This window comes from Typopeltis vanoorti, chromosome 3, assembly GCF_054136105.1.
Source record: "Typopeltis vanoorti isolate ZY-2024b chromosome 3, IOZ_Tvanoo_1.0, whole genome shotgun sequence".
Taxonomy (NCBI): Eukaryota; Metazoa; Arthropoda; class Arachnida; order Uropygi; family Thelyphonidae; genus Typopeltis; species Typopeltis vanoorti.
In genome coordinates this window covers 13,253,049-13,269,877 of record NC_143551.1, presented here as the reverse complement: position 1 = coordinate 13,269,877, position 16,829 = coordinate 13,253,049, and the positions used below count along the sequence as shown (strand labels likewise).

General features: G+C 39.5%; 1 protein-coding gene across 1 annotated transcript in view; it reads right to left on the bottom strand.

Annotated features, from left to right (window-relative positions):
* The window catches only part of LOC150107930 (uncharacterized), a 47,513-nt gene that overhangs the window by 16,232 nt on the left and 14,452 nt on the right, over positions 1 to 16,829 (bottom strand). Inside the window, exon 2 of the mRNA XM_090415380.1 lies at positions 1,278 to 1,468. Coding sequence (XP_090271506.1) covers positions 1,278 to 1,468 — 191 coding nt within the window. The remainder of the gene's footprint in view (positions 1 to 1,277; positions 1,469 to 16,829) is intronic.

Here is a 16,829-nt window from a genome sequence, read left to right as displayed (position 1 = left end):
CTGCACTGGCACACCTGTGGGAGAACCAGGACTTATATACTGGACGGGAATTTAGGGTAGAGTGGGGAATAAATGTTTCCATGCCAATAAAAATTATTTCGGTGATTCGTTCTGCACACAGGTTGAGCTGGAATAGCAGAAAACAGAATCTGACCAGAGAAATGAGGCACAGAAGTTGCAAAGATTGTAATGCCATACAATGCTTGGATGTGAATGGTTTTCTATGTGTTGCTCTATGGGGAATCGAAAGATGTAGTGGAAATGCTCAGTGAGTATTTTGTTAGTGTATTTCATGTTGGGAGGTAGGAGTAATGTTGAATAACAATAGGAAGGAACAGAAGAGTGACAGTTCAAGACTGGGAAGTATTTAGCATTTTAAGTAACCTTGATGTTAATAAGGGTATTGGACTGGAGGGATATTATATATCAAGAGAATGTTCAAAAAAGTTGGCAGTTCCCTCGACTTGGTTGTTTAATAAGAGTCTGGCAGCATAAACAGTCACACAAAAGAGTGGAAAGAAGGGAAATAGTGCCACTGAATGGAAAACCTATAGAACACTGCACAATAGATAATCCAAGTCAATGGTTTCCAACTATGGCTAGTGCGTATATCAAGTGAAGTAATGAAGGTGTTACAGAGGCTGGTTAGAGACAGAATACAAACCAGGACTGATGAGAATTTAACTCTTTAACAGGACCTCCCCCCTTAACAAACATAGATTTGTTAAGGGGGAGGTCCTGTTTCAATAACCTGGATAAATTTTATAATAGGGTGAATAGTGTATTGGAGAGAGGAGATGCTTATCCAGGTAATTTTTCTAGATCTTACTAAAGGATTTGATAGAATACCACATGATAAACTACTGATGAAATTGAGCAAGATTGGGATGAATGGTCAGTTTGGTTTAGGGATGGTTAACTGATACAAACAAAGTGTGTATGGGGGAGTGCAGTGTCTCAAAAAAAGGAAGGTGACTAGTGGGGTACTACAAGGTTTTGCTCTGTGACCAATGTTATTTAATTTATATATCAATGATAGAGTTCAAGGTTTGAGGTGGAAATATTCAGTTGATAATGCTAAATAGGAAGAACAATGTCAAGAAGTTCTATGTGCATTTGTTCATGCAAAAGGATATGAACAGGTTGGTACCTTCGGCTGCAGAAGGGGGGATATCACTTCAGTATTACTAAGTGCATTTGTGTCTAAACAAAAGTTTAGGATAGTGAAATGCTACTTTTAAACTTTTAAATAAAATAAAAGTAAATAAAATACTCACTCTTTTTCACGCTGCTTTTGTTCCTCTGTCATGGACTGTTCAATGACTTTTTCTGCCATTTTTGCAGATGTCTTTGATATGTGAGATTTAAGAATAAGCTCACAGTCTGGATCATCTTCTGTTTCCTTTTGTGTCATTGCTAAAGCAGTAGATTTACCCTCTGGTTCTTCAGTGAAATCTGTACTGTCCTCCTAATAATAACAACATTAACCTAAAAAAAATTCAGTTAACCTAAAAAAATGCATAAGTTATTTTATTAATTAATATAAAAGATGTATCCATGAGGGGTATATAAAAGCATATCCTACCTTTTTTTTTTTTTATGTTGACCCCATATGTGAGAGGTTGGTAGATCAATCTATAGTACATTAGTACCATGTATGGGTTGGGAAAGAAGGCACTTGTTCACATTGGATTTGAATGGCTGTATATTGTATTCCTTATGGAACACATCAAGGGGAAGATGTTGAAAGTTTATTTTCCACTTGGTTAGACTATAATAAATTTAGTTTAATCCTTTATCCAAGTGCAAGCAAACAAAGTTTGCACCTGAAGTATCTTCAGGACTGAGGCAACTCGTACATAAAGGTGGACCAAGCTCTCATCGTTCTTTGTCTCAGTATCTCCCATAATGCAAAGCATATCTCCTTGCGGACATGTATAATGCTATGCATAAAGGGAAGAAAGGTCACTACCAAGACCAGTTTCGACCTTTATTGAGGTCTCGTCAGTGGGAGCCAGATCCAGAAGTGGTGATACTAAGGCAGAAGCAATGGAGAGGTCATATTTACTTATACGAGTTGCCAAAAGGTGTACCACCTTATTATTAAATTACTCTGGATTTAGAGAAAGATGTTGGAAATTTATTTTCCACTTGGTTAGACTATAATAAATTTAGTTTAATCCTTTATCCAAGTGCAAGCAAACAAAGTTTGTGCCTGAAGTATCTTCAGGACTGAGGAAACTCATAGTAAAGGTGGATCAAGTTTTAGCAACATATAAATAAATATGACCTCTACATTGCTTCTGCCTTAGTATCACCACTTCTGGGTCTGGCTCCCACTGACGAGATCTCAATAAAGGTCGAAACCGGTCTGGGTAGTGGCCCTTCCCTTAATGCATAGCATTATACATGTCCGCAAGAAGATGTGCTTTGCATTATGGAAGATACTGAGACAAAGAGTGATGAGAGCTTGGGCCACCTTTACTACGAGTTGCCTCAGTCCTGAAGATACTTAATGTGCAAACTTTGTTTGCTTGCACTTGGATAAAGGATTAAACTAAATTCATTATAGTTTAACCAATGGAAAATAAACTTCAAACATCTTTCTCTAAATCCAGAGTAATTTAATAATAAGGTGGTACACCTTTTGGCAACTTGTATAAATAAATATGACCTCTCCATTGCTTCTGCCTTACTATCACCACTTCTGGGTCTGGCTCCCACTGACAAGACCTCAATAAAGGTCAAAACCGGTCTGGGTAGTAGTCCTTCCCTTAATGCATAGCATTATACATGTTCGCAAGAGATGTGCTTTGCATTATGGGAGATACTGAGACAAGGAGTGATGAGAGCTCTTTGTCTCAGTATCTCCCATAATGCAAATCTTTTGGCAACTTGTATAAATAAACATGACCTCTCCATTGCTTCTGCCTTAGTATCACCACTTCTGGGTCTGGCTCCCACTGACAAGACCTCAATAAAGGTCAAAACCGGTCTGGGTAGTGGTCCTTCCCTTAATGCATAGCATTATATATGTTCGCAAGGAGATGTGCTTTGCATTATGGGAGATACTGAGACAAGGAGTGATGAGAGCTTGGTCCACCTTTATTACAAGTTGCCTCAGTCCGGAAGATACTTGAGGTGCAAACTTTGTTTGCGTGCACTTGGATAAAGGATTAAACAAAATTGATTATTATCAAGGGGAAGACTGTTCCATAGTATTGCAGGGATGGAGGAGGAGGAGAAGAAACTTGTTCTGTGGGTTTCAAGGTGCACTGTGTAGGAATATTGAACAGCAGCTGCACATGCTCCAACGAGCTTAGTACTAAGCGGAGGAATTATTGATGCTATTTCGGATGAACATTTTCCATGGAAATATTTGTAGAAAACACAGTGCGGGGACTGATCACCTGTGCAAAAGTGGGTGGGTGGGTGGGGGAGAGGAGGAAGTGAGTTGGTAAGAGATGAGTCATTAGTAAGTCTGATTGCTCTCCTCTGTATTGAGTTGAGTTTTTGAGGGAGCATCCAAAATCAATGGTTGGTGATGCGATCAACAAATAGAGACGTTCTGGCATCACTAATGCATGAAAATACCCAGGGCAGCTGCCAAAAATCACTGACAGGGACAGGAGGGTGATAAAACAGGTAGCATGCAAAAATCAGCTACAATCAGCACAGACCATCTGTGATGAGTTCCAGAACGCCAATAACACCATAGTGAGCACTAATAACGTACAAAAAGAACTCCATTTATTGGGTTTCCACAGATCAGGGTCACTGCCGATCTGTGGAAACTGTGGTAAGAGCAGTGGCACACAAGCTGAACATGACAACAACGAACAAGGCAGCTCGTCTAGCCTGGTGCAAAGAGCATATGAACTGGACAATTGACCAGTAGAAAATGGTACCCTGAAGCGATGAATTAAGGTTCACCTGTTTCCAGTCTGATGGCAAGGTGTGGAGGCAGCCTGGTGAACACTTGTTACCACAGTAAAGTTTGTTGATGGTGGTGGGGTAAAGGTGTGGGGTGCATTCAGTTGGTTTGGAGTGGACCACTGGTCATTGTCTATGGTTCCATGAAGGCAGCTCAGTACCTTGATATTCTAAATAATCAGGTGCTGCCTACACTATGGAGTTTTTATGGAATGGACCTGTGTTACTATCAAGACAATGCCCCATGCCACAAAGCTGATGCTGTTTCAGAATGGTATGAAGAGATGGGTTTTAAACAACTTCCCTGGCCTGTGCAGAGCCCTGACCTCAACCCCACTGAACACCTGTGGGATGAATTGGAGTGGCAATTGAAGCCCAGAGCAGCACGTCCTTGATCTGCCACTGAACTCAGTGCTGCTTTGATGTCTGCTGCACATTGGTGGAAAGTCTCCCTCAAAGGGTGCAGGAGGTGATCAAAGCCAAAGGTGGACATACCCAATATTAGGGTTCACCTGCTGGTCTCAATTGTAAATTGCTCAAGTGTCCGGACAATTATTGGTAGACAGTGTATTTATCTATTTGCAAAAGTTATTAAATTACTTTTAACCATTAGCCAATCCACAGCACTAACATACTACAAATTTACAACCTATGTGGGTGGGATTTACATAAATAAAAAAAAAATTATATGGCCAACAACAAGGAACTAGTGAGCATCAGTAATGCAAGGCTCACTTTTTTTCAAACTCTCCAGGTTGCAGAGTATCCTGGATTATATGAATTTGTTTATATTGGAGCATCATGAAAGTTTTAGATTTTCTCTGCCATCACTGAAATTAGAAATAACATTTTTGTAAATTAATGCTGGCAAAAAATATAAAAATGTAAAGCAATTTAATAAATCAATAACTACTTTCATACATGACTACTGTGTACTTCAATCAGACTGATTGAAGTACATGGTAGATTTCTAAATAACAAACAGCTATTTTTTAATTCATTCAACATGTGACAGACATGGAATGTAGGAACAAGATATTATGAGCACAAGTCACTACTGTTACACGATATGGCATATTTTGTCTCATAGCATAACTCATCAATATGTAGATCTCTTAGGTATGCCATGAAAAGTTGATTTAATATTAGGTCTTGATTTTTATTACAGTGGGTCAGACATATCATCTCACCAGCCTCAAATGTGTATACATAATTATTAAATTCTATGTATGGTATTTTTGTGAGTTGCCAATTAACCTGACTGTTTTCATTGTTAGCGTGAAAGACCAATCCAGATTTATACCAATCGTGTTTTCTCCACATCTCTGACATTCCTTTAGATGGATTTCTGCAGAATATTTCATCTGTACATTGCAACAAACATCACAATTACAATAGATTTTATAAACTCCTTGTCTGTTCAAAGGTAGATGTGGCTGTTTTAACATTGCAGAGACTTTTTGTAGAGGTCTAAAGGCAACATTTAAGTTATGCTCTTGTAGGACTTTTATTTTATCTGTGACATTTTTGATATAAGGTAAAGAAACCATGCTTTTATAGTTATCTGGTTTTTGTCTTGGAGCCTGTGATGGTTTATTCAATACACTGTTATTATTATAAAAAACCTCCATATTATAAAAAATCTTTATCATACCATGTCTTAAATATGTTCACTGTCTCTGCGCTGACCACACTCTCAGGCAATGCATTCCAATCACTCACCACTCTCCATGCAAAAAACATGCTCTTCACCCCCTTGCTCACACTCTCCTTATACAGCTTCTAGGGATGACCTCTTCCTATCTTCACCCATTCCATGCAAAACCTCCCCAACATTAATCTGGTATAAACCTCTTAACATCTTGATCATACCCTCTCTCCTCCTATCTACCAATTTCTCCAAATTGCATTTTTGTCAATCTGTCTTCATACTCAACATTCCAGAGACCAGAAACCATCCTAGTCAATCATCTCTGAACCTTTTCCAACACATCTTTATCTTTTGCATCTTTGTAGCACACTGAAAGAATGACGGTACACCAGATCCTTCAATTGGAAAAGGCCTAAGTTCGATTCTCGTCATGATGAGAGGAATCTTTATATGGGAATTTTTCAATTGAAGATGAGTTAGCCCGATCTCAATACAGAGGTAGCAGGGTTTTTTCTATCAGAAACTCGGGTTTTTCATCCTGCATAGAGGCAAATCGGCCATCAGAACACACAATTTACAGACAAAAATACTAGTAGTGGTGGTGGGCAGTAGATGGTGTTGGTGTAGATCAGCGTTTCTCAACCGGGGTTCCGCAAGAAATAATAATGAATAGCAATGGCTAATAAATGAACTTAAACAGTGGAAGGAAATAATAAACGTTCTCTGAAAGGAGTTCATGTTGATATCAAAATCTCTTGGAGATGAACTGAAAAAAGTTTTTGACACAAAAATGGTTAACTTCATTAAACAAAGGCCAGTTCACTCCAGAATGTTTAAAAATATGTGTGAAATCCTGGACAAAGAACATATAAATCTTTTGCTCTATACAGAAATCCGGTGGCTAAGTAGAGGAAAAGTTCTAAATAGGGTGCTTGAGCTAAAAGATGAATTGCAAAGATATTTTCAAGAAAATAAATAAGATTTTTCCAAGTGTTTTGAAGATCAAAAGTGGGTGTAGATGCTAGCCTATTTAGTCGACATTTTTCATTACATTAATATGCTGAACAAGTCACTGCAGGGTCCTGGAGAAAATATATTAACTTCAAGTGACAAGATTCTTGGATTTAAAAGAAGACTGAATCTTTGGAAAAATCATGTTGCAAAAGGAAATCTCGATATGTTTGAATTACTGGTGGGGCTTAAAAGTAAAGAAGGATATCATCAAATTTCAAGTCATTGTAACCCGCCTGGAAGAACTGATGATAAAAATCTAACATTATTTTCCATCCCTTCCAACACAAATGTATGATTGGGTGAGAGATCCATACTCTGAATCTTCTGCTCATCCTGAGAACTAGACTTTAAGAGAAGAGGAAGAACTCTGTGAGCTGCAATCTGATCGTACATTCAAGATGAGATTTACTGACCTATCCATGGACAAGTTCTGGATTTCTGTTAAAGAAGGTATCCTACTATTCATAGGAAAGCAATAAATATATTGCTGCAGTTTTCAATGTCTTACATGTGTGAGCAAGCTTTTTTGACAAGTATTAAGAGCAAAGACAGAAATCGTCTCCTTTCTGTTGAAGATGAAATCCGTGTTTGTTTCTTTAAAATCCGACTCCAAATTAAGTATTTGTGTACCAAAAGACAAGCACAGGTTTCACATTAGAAAATTAAACTCTATTATTCATATTTGTTTCAAAAATAACAATTCTTTGGCTCATATTTTTCTTTATATGACATTTTACTTTGATTTATCTTATTATTTTGAAAATGACAAATCAACGATAGTTATTATAGCACTTATTATTTGTTTTCCTCATGATCTTTAAATTCATAAATACAAAAGAAAGATACTAATGTTGCGTCGTATATCTCTGATATTGATATATCGAGGTAATATATTTAACTTTATCCTTTCCTACTTCAGCCGCTATATCAAATTCTATCGCATGTACCTCTTTGTTAAGTCAGTTGCGCTATTGTTATGCGATCTTCATTAATATTAATCTTAACATTATGTCTCGCTTCTCTTATACCATTTCTTACGTAATTTAACCTTTTAAGAGCCACCAGAAATTACCTGTTCCCTGAATTCCATGAGTTATCCTGGTCACTGAGGCAAAATTTTTTTTTTCTGCGCCAGCCTGGGCCTTAAGGTTAGAGATAAACTCAGCCTTTAGGTTAATCATAGAATATCAGGTGCCACTAATAATGTTAATTTTATTCTTAGAAGCCTTGGGTTCTCTGGCTTATTTTATTTGCAGTCGAGCCCTACTATTTTCAATTGGGATATCCCCGCACGCACACACAATCACAGGTTCGATGCTTTATGAAGGGTCAGTCATCATGATCAGAAACACATGTAAGTAAGGAATCAAAATATTTATTAAACTCATTATATAATGCCATACAAGTTAAAGTAGTTATCAAATCTAATTTAAGCTTCTACCATTCTTTCACTCTTAAAACCATTATGCATTGACTTCAAAATATTAGCAAATTCAATAACTCAACATATAATACATTCTTAATTACAGTTCAATTGGACATTTAGGCACATAAATTATCTCTCTCGGATTAATTACGACAGAATCTCTATCTAACTGAAAGTTCTTAAAGTTCATTTCAAAAGCATAGTCATTCACATAAATCTTAGTTCTTTACTCTTTCTTCCATTACAAATTTTAAGATGCATTCTCTTAACACTGTTAGTCAATTCTCAAAAGGGGCTAGAACAAGTGAGAGTACTTATCTATTCTTTATCGGTTTTCTTCCATCCTTCCTTCTTTGTTACGACTCTGGTTGTCTCGATCTTATCATCACGTGGGTTACACGTGCTCGCCTGAGCTGGGCGTTATCTCTCTGCTAAGGTTTTACGTCGATGACCTTCTTGTTGATGGCCTACGGTTGATCTTGCCGAAATCTGCTGCGGTGTCATGCTGGAACTTCGTAAGTCAGCCCTCAAAATGAGAGCTGAACTGCGATGAACTCTTGGAACACACAAAGAGAAATGCAGGAACAAGAAAAAACGGGGAGATTTACTTCCATGTCACGGGTTTTATGCGCTCCCCTAGAGCGCCACCTTTCCGAGTTTGAATTTCTCTTATCATCTCACCCATTGGTCTCAGGCTGGGTGACTTCACCGATCAACATATGGGACTTCTTGTTTCCGGGAACATATGCATCACGATGTCTTCTCAGATGTGATGCCTGCGGATGCTTACGCTGCTCTTATAGTATTAGGGCGATATCTTTGCCCTATGTTGCTGAATAATACGCATTCTTTCATTTATAATATTTCACTAATGATTTCTCTCATATCTGCCCCTTTTTGCTGACTTACATTCATGCTAGACATATTATTATTATTATTTTATTATTATTCAGGCCTCCAAGGAGTCAAAAGACTCATCGAGGGAGATCCTTCCTAAGACATAAATACTGTCAAGACTCATCGAGGGGAGGTCCCCCCCTGAGAAACACAAAGTTTATCATACCACTCTTTAAAGTCACTGACCGTTCTCGCTCCCACCACTCCATCAGGCAATGCATTCCACAGCTCAACCACCCTCCACACAAAGAAACCACTCCTTACCCTCTTGCTCACAGTTTCCTTTCGTAACTTCCAGGGATGGCCTCTTGTCATCACTCCTTCCCGCTGATCAACCAAGCGAAAGAACTCCCCAGTGTCAACCCTGTAACCACCTCTCAACAGTTTAAAAGTCTCAATCATATCACCTCTCCTTCTTCTATCCGCCAAACTCTGCAGTCCACATTCTCTCAGCCGATCCTCATAACTATCATTGTACAGTCCTGAAACCATCTTTGTCATCCGTCTTTGTATCCTTTCCACAGTTAATTTATCCCCTTCAAATCCTGGGGACCAAATCTGAGAACAATAGTCCAAGTGTGGTCTGATCAGAGACTTATACAACGGAATGATAACCCTCTTATCTCTGCAGGTCAGTGTCCTTCTCATAATAGCAGCAATCCTCTGTGTTACCTTCACCACCTTTGCAATATGTCCCCTAAACTTCAGGTTTCTATCAATCATCAACCCCAGATCTCTTGTCTCCCCTACTTCCTCCAGCATAACTCCTCCCATAGAGTATGCAGCATCCCATCGATGTTTCCCAAACCTCAAGACCTTACATTTTGCTGCATTAAACTGACATCCCCATTCATTTGCCCATCTATCTAGCTTATTTAAATCCTCTTGCAGGGCTACCACATCTGCGCTATTACTAATAATCCTTCCCAGCTTCGCATCATCCGCAAACAACTGAATATCCCCCTGCAATCCACTGGCTATGTCATTGATATAAAGGTTAAACAATATAGGTCCTAGTACTGAGCCCTGTGGGACCCCACTTGTAACCCTCTGCCTCCTGGAAACTGCTCCACCATACACAACTCTCTGATACCTATCAGACAGCCAATCCTGAATCCAGTTGACCAATCTGACATCCAGACCCATGTGCTGCAACTTAAATATCAGCTTATCATGTGGCACCCTGTCAAATGCCTTCGCCAAGTCTAAGAAAATTGCAGTATATGCCTTTCCCTCATCTAATGCTCTTGTAACTTTATTATAAAAGGCTAGCATATTGCTAAAACAAGAGCGTCCTTTCACAAATCCATGTTGATTCTCACAGATAACATTACCCTCATCTGCCCAATGCTGTACACGGTCCCTCACTACTTTCTCCAAGATCTTAACAACTACTGATGACACACAGACTGGCCTATAATTAGACACTTCCAGTCTGTTACCACCCTTATGCAATGGCACTATCTTACCTTCCTTCCATTCCCTGGGCACCTTTGCCAAAGCCAGACTTTCATTGTAAAGCCACGTTAAAGGTATTGTCAATTCGCTAGCACATTCTCTCAAAACTCGTGGTGAAATACCATCCAGTCCCACAGCTTTACTGACATCCAGAGTACTCAGTATCTGAAACACACTCTCCTCCTGTACCTCCAGACCTCGTATCAGTCCTATCCCTCTAGCATTAAAACTGACTCCTCTAGGATGAAATACTCCAATAAAGTGTTCATTGAACAATTCCACTATGTCCTCTGCATCAGTCACTCTATTCCCATTTTTATCCCACAATATCATTCTTCCACAGTCATTTCTCCTCCTACTGGCCACATAGCTAAAAAATTCCCTAGGATTTTCTTTGGATCTTAGGGCCAATCTCCTCTCATATTCCAGTTTCGCTTTCCTTACCACACGAGTCACTCTTCTGGCCTGTGCCTTATATTCTTCATGTATCTTCTCTTCACCTGTCTCCTTATATCTCTTCCACAGCCTCTTTTTCGCATGCAGTTCCTGTTTAATGTTGTTTGTCATCCACTTTACTCCAAATTGCGCCCTCTTCTTCACTCGTGGTATACAACTTACCATTGCTGATAACAAATATTCTTTCACAATTTCCCACACACTGGTGATATCCCGGCCTTCCAATTCCTCCCTCCATGAAACTTCCCGAAGTTGACGTCTAAGACTATTATAATCACCTGCCTTATAATTCCACATAAGTTCCCGTCTCTTTGATACTCCTGCATGTCTATTCATTTTCCATGTCAACACCATATGGTCACTCTCTCCAACTGGTGGGAGAGACGTCAACTCAGTTATTATCAACTCTTCTGATGCTATAACCAAATCCAAAATTTTTGAACCTCTTGTTCCCTCTGTTACATGTTGCCTAAGACATTTGTCCCTCAAGAATTCTAGAAATTCCATTCCCCTATTGTTACATGCATGTTCCTCTCTCCAATTTATACTACTGAAGTTAAAATCTCCCATAACAATCATTCTTCTTGCACTTGCCAAACTTAGCTGTCTAAACATCTCCTGGTCCCCATCCTCTGTGCTCCTGGGTCTGTAGCAACACCCCACTAAATATCCTGTCTTGCCTACCTCTAGCTCACACCATACGCTCTCAAAATCATTTGTCTCACTTCCTTCCAAATTCTCCACTCTTAGAGGACATAGGTCATCACTTATCATAAGCAGCACCCCACCACCACGCTTTCCCCTCCTATCCTGACAAAAAATGCTATACCCAGCGACTTCTATTCCTGTTTTTATATCCTCTTCTGTCAACCACGTCTCAGTGATCGCAATAATTTTTGGCCAGGCTGATGCTATCTGCGCCACCAATTCCTCTCCCTTATTCCGGATACTCCTGGCATTAGTATACAGCATATAAATGCCATTGTTTCTATACCCAGCCGTATCCCTTCTAGACTCCACTGGGCTCAGTGTTACCTGACATTGTCTCCCTTCTCCCGAGTATCCATTCCCACAAGAGGCCACCCCTGCTATCATCCTCCCTGGGACACACTGACTCGTTCAGAACAGCAATCTCTCCAGATGCCTACGCCCTTCCTCATTCAAATGTAAACGGTCTCTCGCATACAACTCCTCTCTTTCCTCAAACGCACTCCAAGCATCCACATATACCAGTCCTCTCTTGTCACACATTCTCGCTATTATGCCATTCAATATCACCGCTCTTCTGCTCAGCTCATCATTATCATACCTAGGCAACACGCACACTATTTTTCCTCTCTCTGTCTTCTTCCGTACAGTCTCAAGCAAAAATCTCATATCTCTCGCTGCCCGACTTACATTACCACTCAAGTCATTCGTTCCTACCATCACAATCATCTCATCCACCCTTTCACCTCTCTTAATTACCATAGCCACCCTTTCTATTGTTCCTCCTGGCAAACACTCCTCATGCATCCTATCTTGAACACCACGGATCATTGAGTCGCCATACATTATACCTCTTACCATTCCCTCGCTCCTATTGTTTCCATTCTCTCCTCTTCTTTCATTCCCATACCTCTCTCTTCTACTGTTTCCATTTTCTCCACTTCTAACACTTCCATATCCCTCTCTCATTCTGTCTCTCCTACTACTGTTTCCATCCGTTCGTCTTCTAGCATTCCCATACCTCTCTCTCATTCCATCTCTCCTACCGTTTCCATTCTCTCCTCTTCTAGCACTTCCATATCTCTCTCTCATTCCGTCTCTCCTACTGTTTCCATCCTCTCGTCTGCTAGCATTCCCATACCTCTCTCTCATTCCCTCTCTTCTACTGTTTCCATTCTCTCCTCTTCTAGCACCCCCATACCTCTCACTCATACTCCTTAAATTCTCTCTCTCTCCTACTCTGATTTGCCTTGCATTTATCTCTTCCATTCTCCTAATCTTATCTTTCATACTTCTGCTCTCATTCACTAGACATTCCACCTCCTCTTTCAACTCATCTATCTCCCTCTGCAGGTCAGTCACTCTTAATCTAAATTCACTCTCCCATACAAAACCATCTCCTAAACTTCCACAGTCACTCACACCTTCCACACTATCAACTATTATTTTCTCATTCGCTCCTATCATACTACTTGTCTTCCTATTCTCCGTTCCTGGAGCAACAAAGTCGGATATCGATATATCTAATGTATTTATTTCCTTAATGTATAGATACATTAATTTAAATTAAAACTGTGAATTAATTCACATAATTCACAGTTTATCTTACAAGATGTTGTTACAAAAAAAAAAAACATAGTTACACTGCGCTAAAAGATAAGTATGCATATATATTTTTTTTTGTTGTTTGTTAGATTCTGGAATGATGACGTCATGTAAAATTGAAGTCGCCTATTTCAGATCTAACAAAGGCCCCTTCCTTCCAAAAAAATTTTGTCTCCGAGAAAATTTTCCTTCTCAGCCCCCCCTTTTAGATTCATTTCATTGTCAGGTCTTGAACTTTTTACTTGGGTTTGCTGAGTATGTTTTGTTATGATTCCCACAACTCGTTCACTCTGATTAGAGCATTCATTCTTGACTACATTAATTTCTTCTGTTTTTTTTTTATTTTGACTTATTTCCTTTTCGATTTTCTCTTTCCCTTCTCTGACCTCCGCGATGTCTGATTCTGGCTGAGTATCAGCTACTTGCCTCTCACCCTTTTTTTTTTTTTTTTTTGGGGGGGGGGGGTTCTGGTCTCCTACAGCGTTCTTTTCTTTTCCTTTGAACCTAATGCTTTCCTTGGGGTAGTCACAAATGAACCCATGCTTCCTCAAAAAATCCTCTCCCAGTATCAGTTCTTCATTAGACAACGAGTCTTCGGGAAGGATTAGGAAGTTGTGCCAGACATGTAGACCATAACCCAGTATCACTAGTCTCAGTCTTATGTATCTTTTTGCATATGTTGTAGTAGCAGATATGCCCAATAGCTTGACTGGGTTCCTTATCCTCATAGCCCTCCCACTTACACTAGCCCCCAGTTTCCCCAAGATTTTTTTCTGAGATCAGGGAAACCTGAGAACAAGTATCGAGGAGTGCTCTGGGATTTTTCATGCCAATCCTTACTGTTGCTGTTGTTCCCTTAAATCGTCCCTCATCTTGACTTGCCTCGCTATCAACTGGTCTTGCACAAATATGGGACATGGCTTTGGGCTGATATCTGGGTCTCGAGGAGTCCGATGCTGCAAAACAATCTCGGGCTAAATGTCCTAGCTTCTTGCACTTGTAGCATCAGGGAATCTTTCGATAGTAGCCTCTTCTACCCTCTCCGTCTGAGGACAAAGGAGACTCCGAACCACGCTTTGCTGACAATTCACTTAACTTTTTCATCATCTCTTCCATTCTGTCTATTAACGGTTTTTGTAATCTCTGAACTTCCTCATGGATTAGGTCACTGATCTTGTTCTCTCATGACTCCAGAGGTTTCTGTTCATTGGAGCCATTTATTGTCAACACGTTTACCACCTGATCGAGCTGTTGTATAAGAGGTTGCTGTAATCTCTCTACCTCCTTTTCAATCAGGGAGCGGATTTCACTTGGTTTGCAAGTATCAGTAGTGATACTGCAAACTGCTTGGTTTTTATTTCTTTAGTACTCTCTTGTAACTTCTGACAATTCTCTTTCTTTGTTGAATTCTGGCATTTATTCTCTTCACCACTGCTCCTTATAGCATTCACTTGGCTCGGAACTGTAGAAGGATATATATCCCCAAGGAGTTGCTCCTTTTCCATCACGGCATCATAGCACTTTTTTAAATCCACAATTCCCTTTGCATATGCTGCTTCCTTTAGCTCATTTCTCAGACTAACTCGGAAGTGCTGAAAAACAGCCCACTCTAAATGGCGTTTTTCATCCTCAGATACGCTCAAAGAATTCGCAAAACTAAGTAATCTGTTGTGGTAGTCTGAGACACATTCTTTCTCCTTCTGAATGATCTTCTGGAGTTTCCAGAGATTTGGTCCTATGCTCTTGGCCTTTGCAAATTGAGAGATAAGGATTGATTTGAATCTTTGGTAGTCCATTGTTTCCTTCAGAAGGGGCGAGGAGTAGAAAAAACTCTTTGCTCTTCCAGTTAGCTTACTGCGAAGCAATATAAGTAACTAGAAGTCACTCCATCTTCCTATCTTTCTGAGTTCTTCAACAAAATCAAAGAAAGCCCTTACATCATCGGTCTCCTCGCCAGAAAACTGAGGGAAAATTTGCTGGGGGTTGAAGCTTCTGAAAAATTTCGGGTCACTAAGTTCTGTGCTGGTTGCTAGCACCATACTTATCCTTTTGCTGGCAAAATTTATTTAAAATACCCAAACTTTCCCTTCCAAAATTTAGTTCTACTATTTTCTTCTCATGTGACTGACACCACTTCACTGTGTTTGATTAATTTACTTCCTTTTTAATTGATTAAACACATCCTGTCGGCTGCGGTGCCATTTGTTGCATCGTATATCTCTGATATTGATATATCGAGGCAATATATTTAACTTTATTCTTTCCTACTTCAGCCGCTATATCAAATTCTATCGCATTTACCTCTTTGTTAAGTCGGTTGTGCCATTGTTATGTGATCTTCATTAATATTAATCTTAACGTTATGTCTCGCTTCTCTTATACCATTTCTTACGTAATTTAACCTTTTAAGGGCCACCAGAAATTACCTGTTCCTTGAATTCCATGAGTTATCCTGGTCACTCAGGCAAAATTTATTTTTTTTCTGCACCAGCCTGGGCCTTAAGGTTAGAGATAAACTCGGCCTTTAGGGTAATCATAGAATATCAGGGTGCCACTAATAATGTTAATTGAATTCTTAGAAGCCTTGGGTTCTCTGGCTTATTTCATTTGCAGTCGAGCCCTACTATTTTCAATTGGGATATCCCCGCACGCACACACAATCACAGGTTCGATGCTTTATGAAGGATCAGTCATCATGATCAGAAACACATGTAAGTAAGGAATCAAAATATTTATTAAACTCATTATATAATGCCATACAAGTTAAAGTAGTTATCAAATCTAATTTAAGCTTCTACCATTCTTTCACTCTCTCACTCTTAAAACCATTATGCATTGACTTCAAAATATTAGCAAATTCAATAACTCAACATATAATACATTCTTAATTACAGCTCAATTGGACATTTAGGCACATAAATTATCTCTCTCGGATTAATTACGACAGAATCTCTATCTAACTGAAAGTTCTTAAAGTTCATTTCAAAAGCATAGTCATTAACATAAATCTTAGTTCTTCACTCTTTCTTCCATTACAAATTTTAAGATGCATTCTCTTAACACTGTTAGTCAATTCTCAAAAGGGGCTAGAACAAGTGAGAGTACTTAGCTATTCTTTATCGGTTTTCTTCCGTCCTTCCTTCTTTGTTACGACTCTGGTTGTCTCGATCTTATCGCCACGTGGGTTACACGTGCTTGCCTGAGCTGGGTGCTATCTCTCTGCTAAGGTTTTACGTCGATGACCTTCTCGTTGACGGCCTACGGTTGATCTTGCCGAAATCTGCTGCGGTGTCATGCCGGAACTTTTCGTTAGTCAGCCCTCAAAATGAGAGCTAAACTGCGATGAACTCTTGGAACACACGAAGAGAAATGCAGGAACAAGAAAAAACGGGGGGATTTACTTCCGTGTCGTGGGTTTTAGGCGCTCCCCTAGAGCGCCACCTTTCCGAGTTTGAATTTCTCTTATCATCTCACCCATTGGTCTCAGGCTGGGTGACTTCACTGATCAACATACAGGACTTCTTGTTTCCGGGAACATATGCATCATGATGTCTTCTCGGATGTGATGCCCGCGGCGGATGCTTACGCTGCTCTTATAGTATTAGGGCGATCTTTGCCCTATGTTGCTGAATAATACGTATTCTTTCATTTATAATATTTCACTAAATTTCTCTCATATCT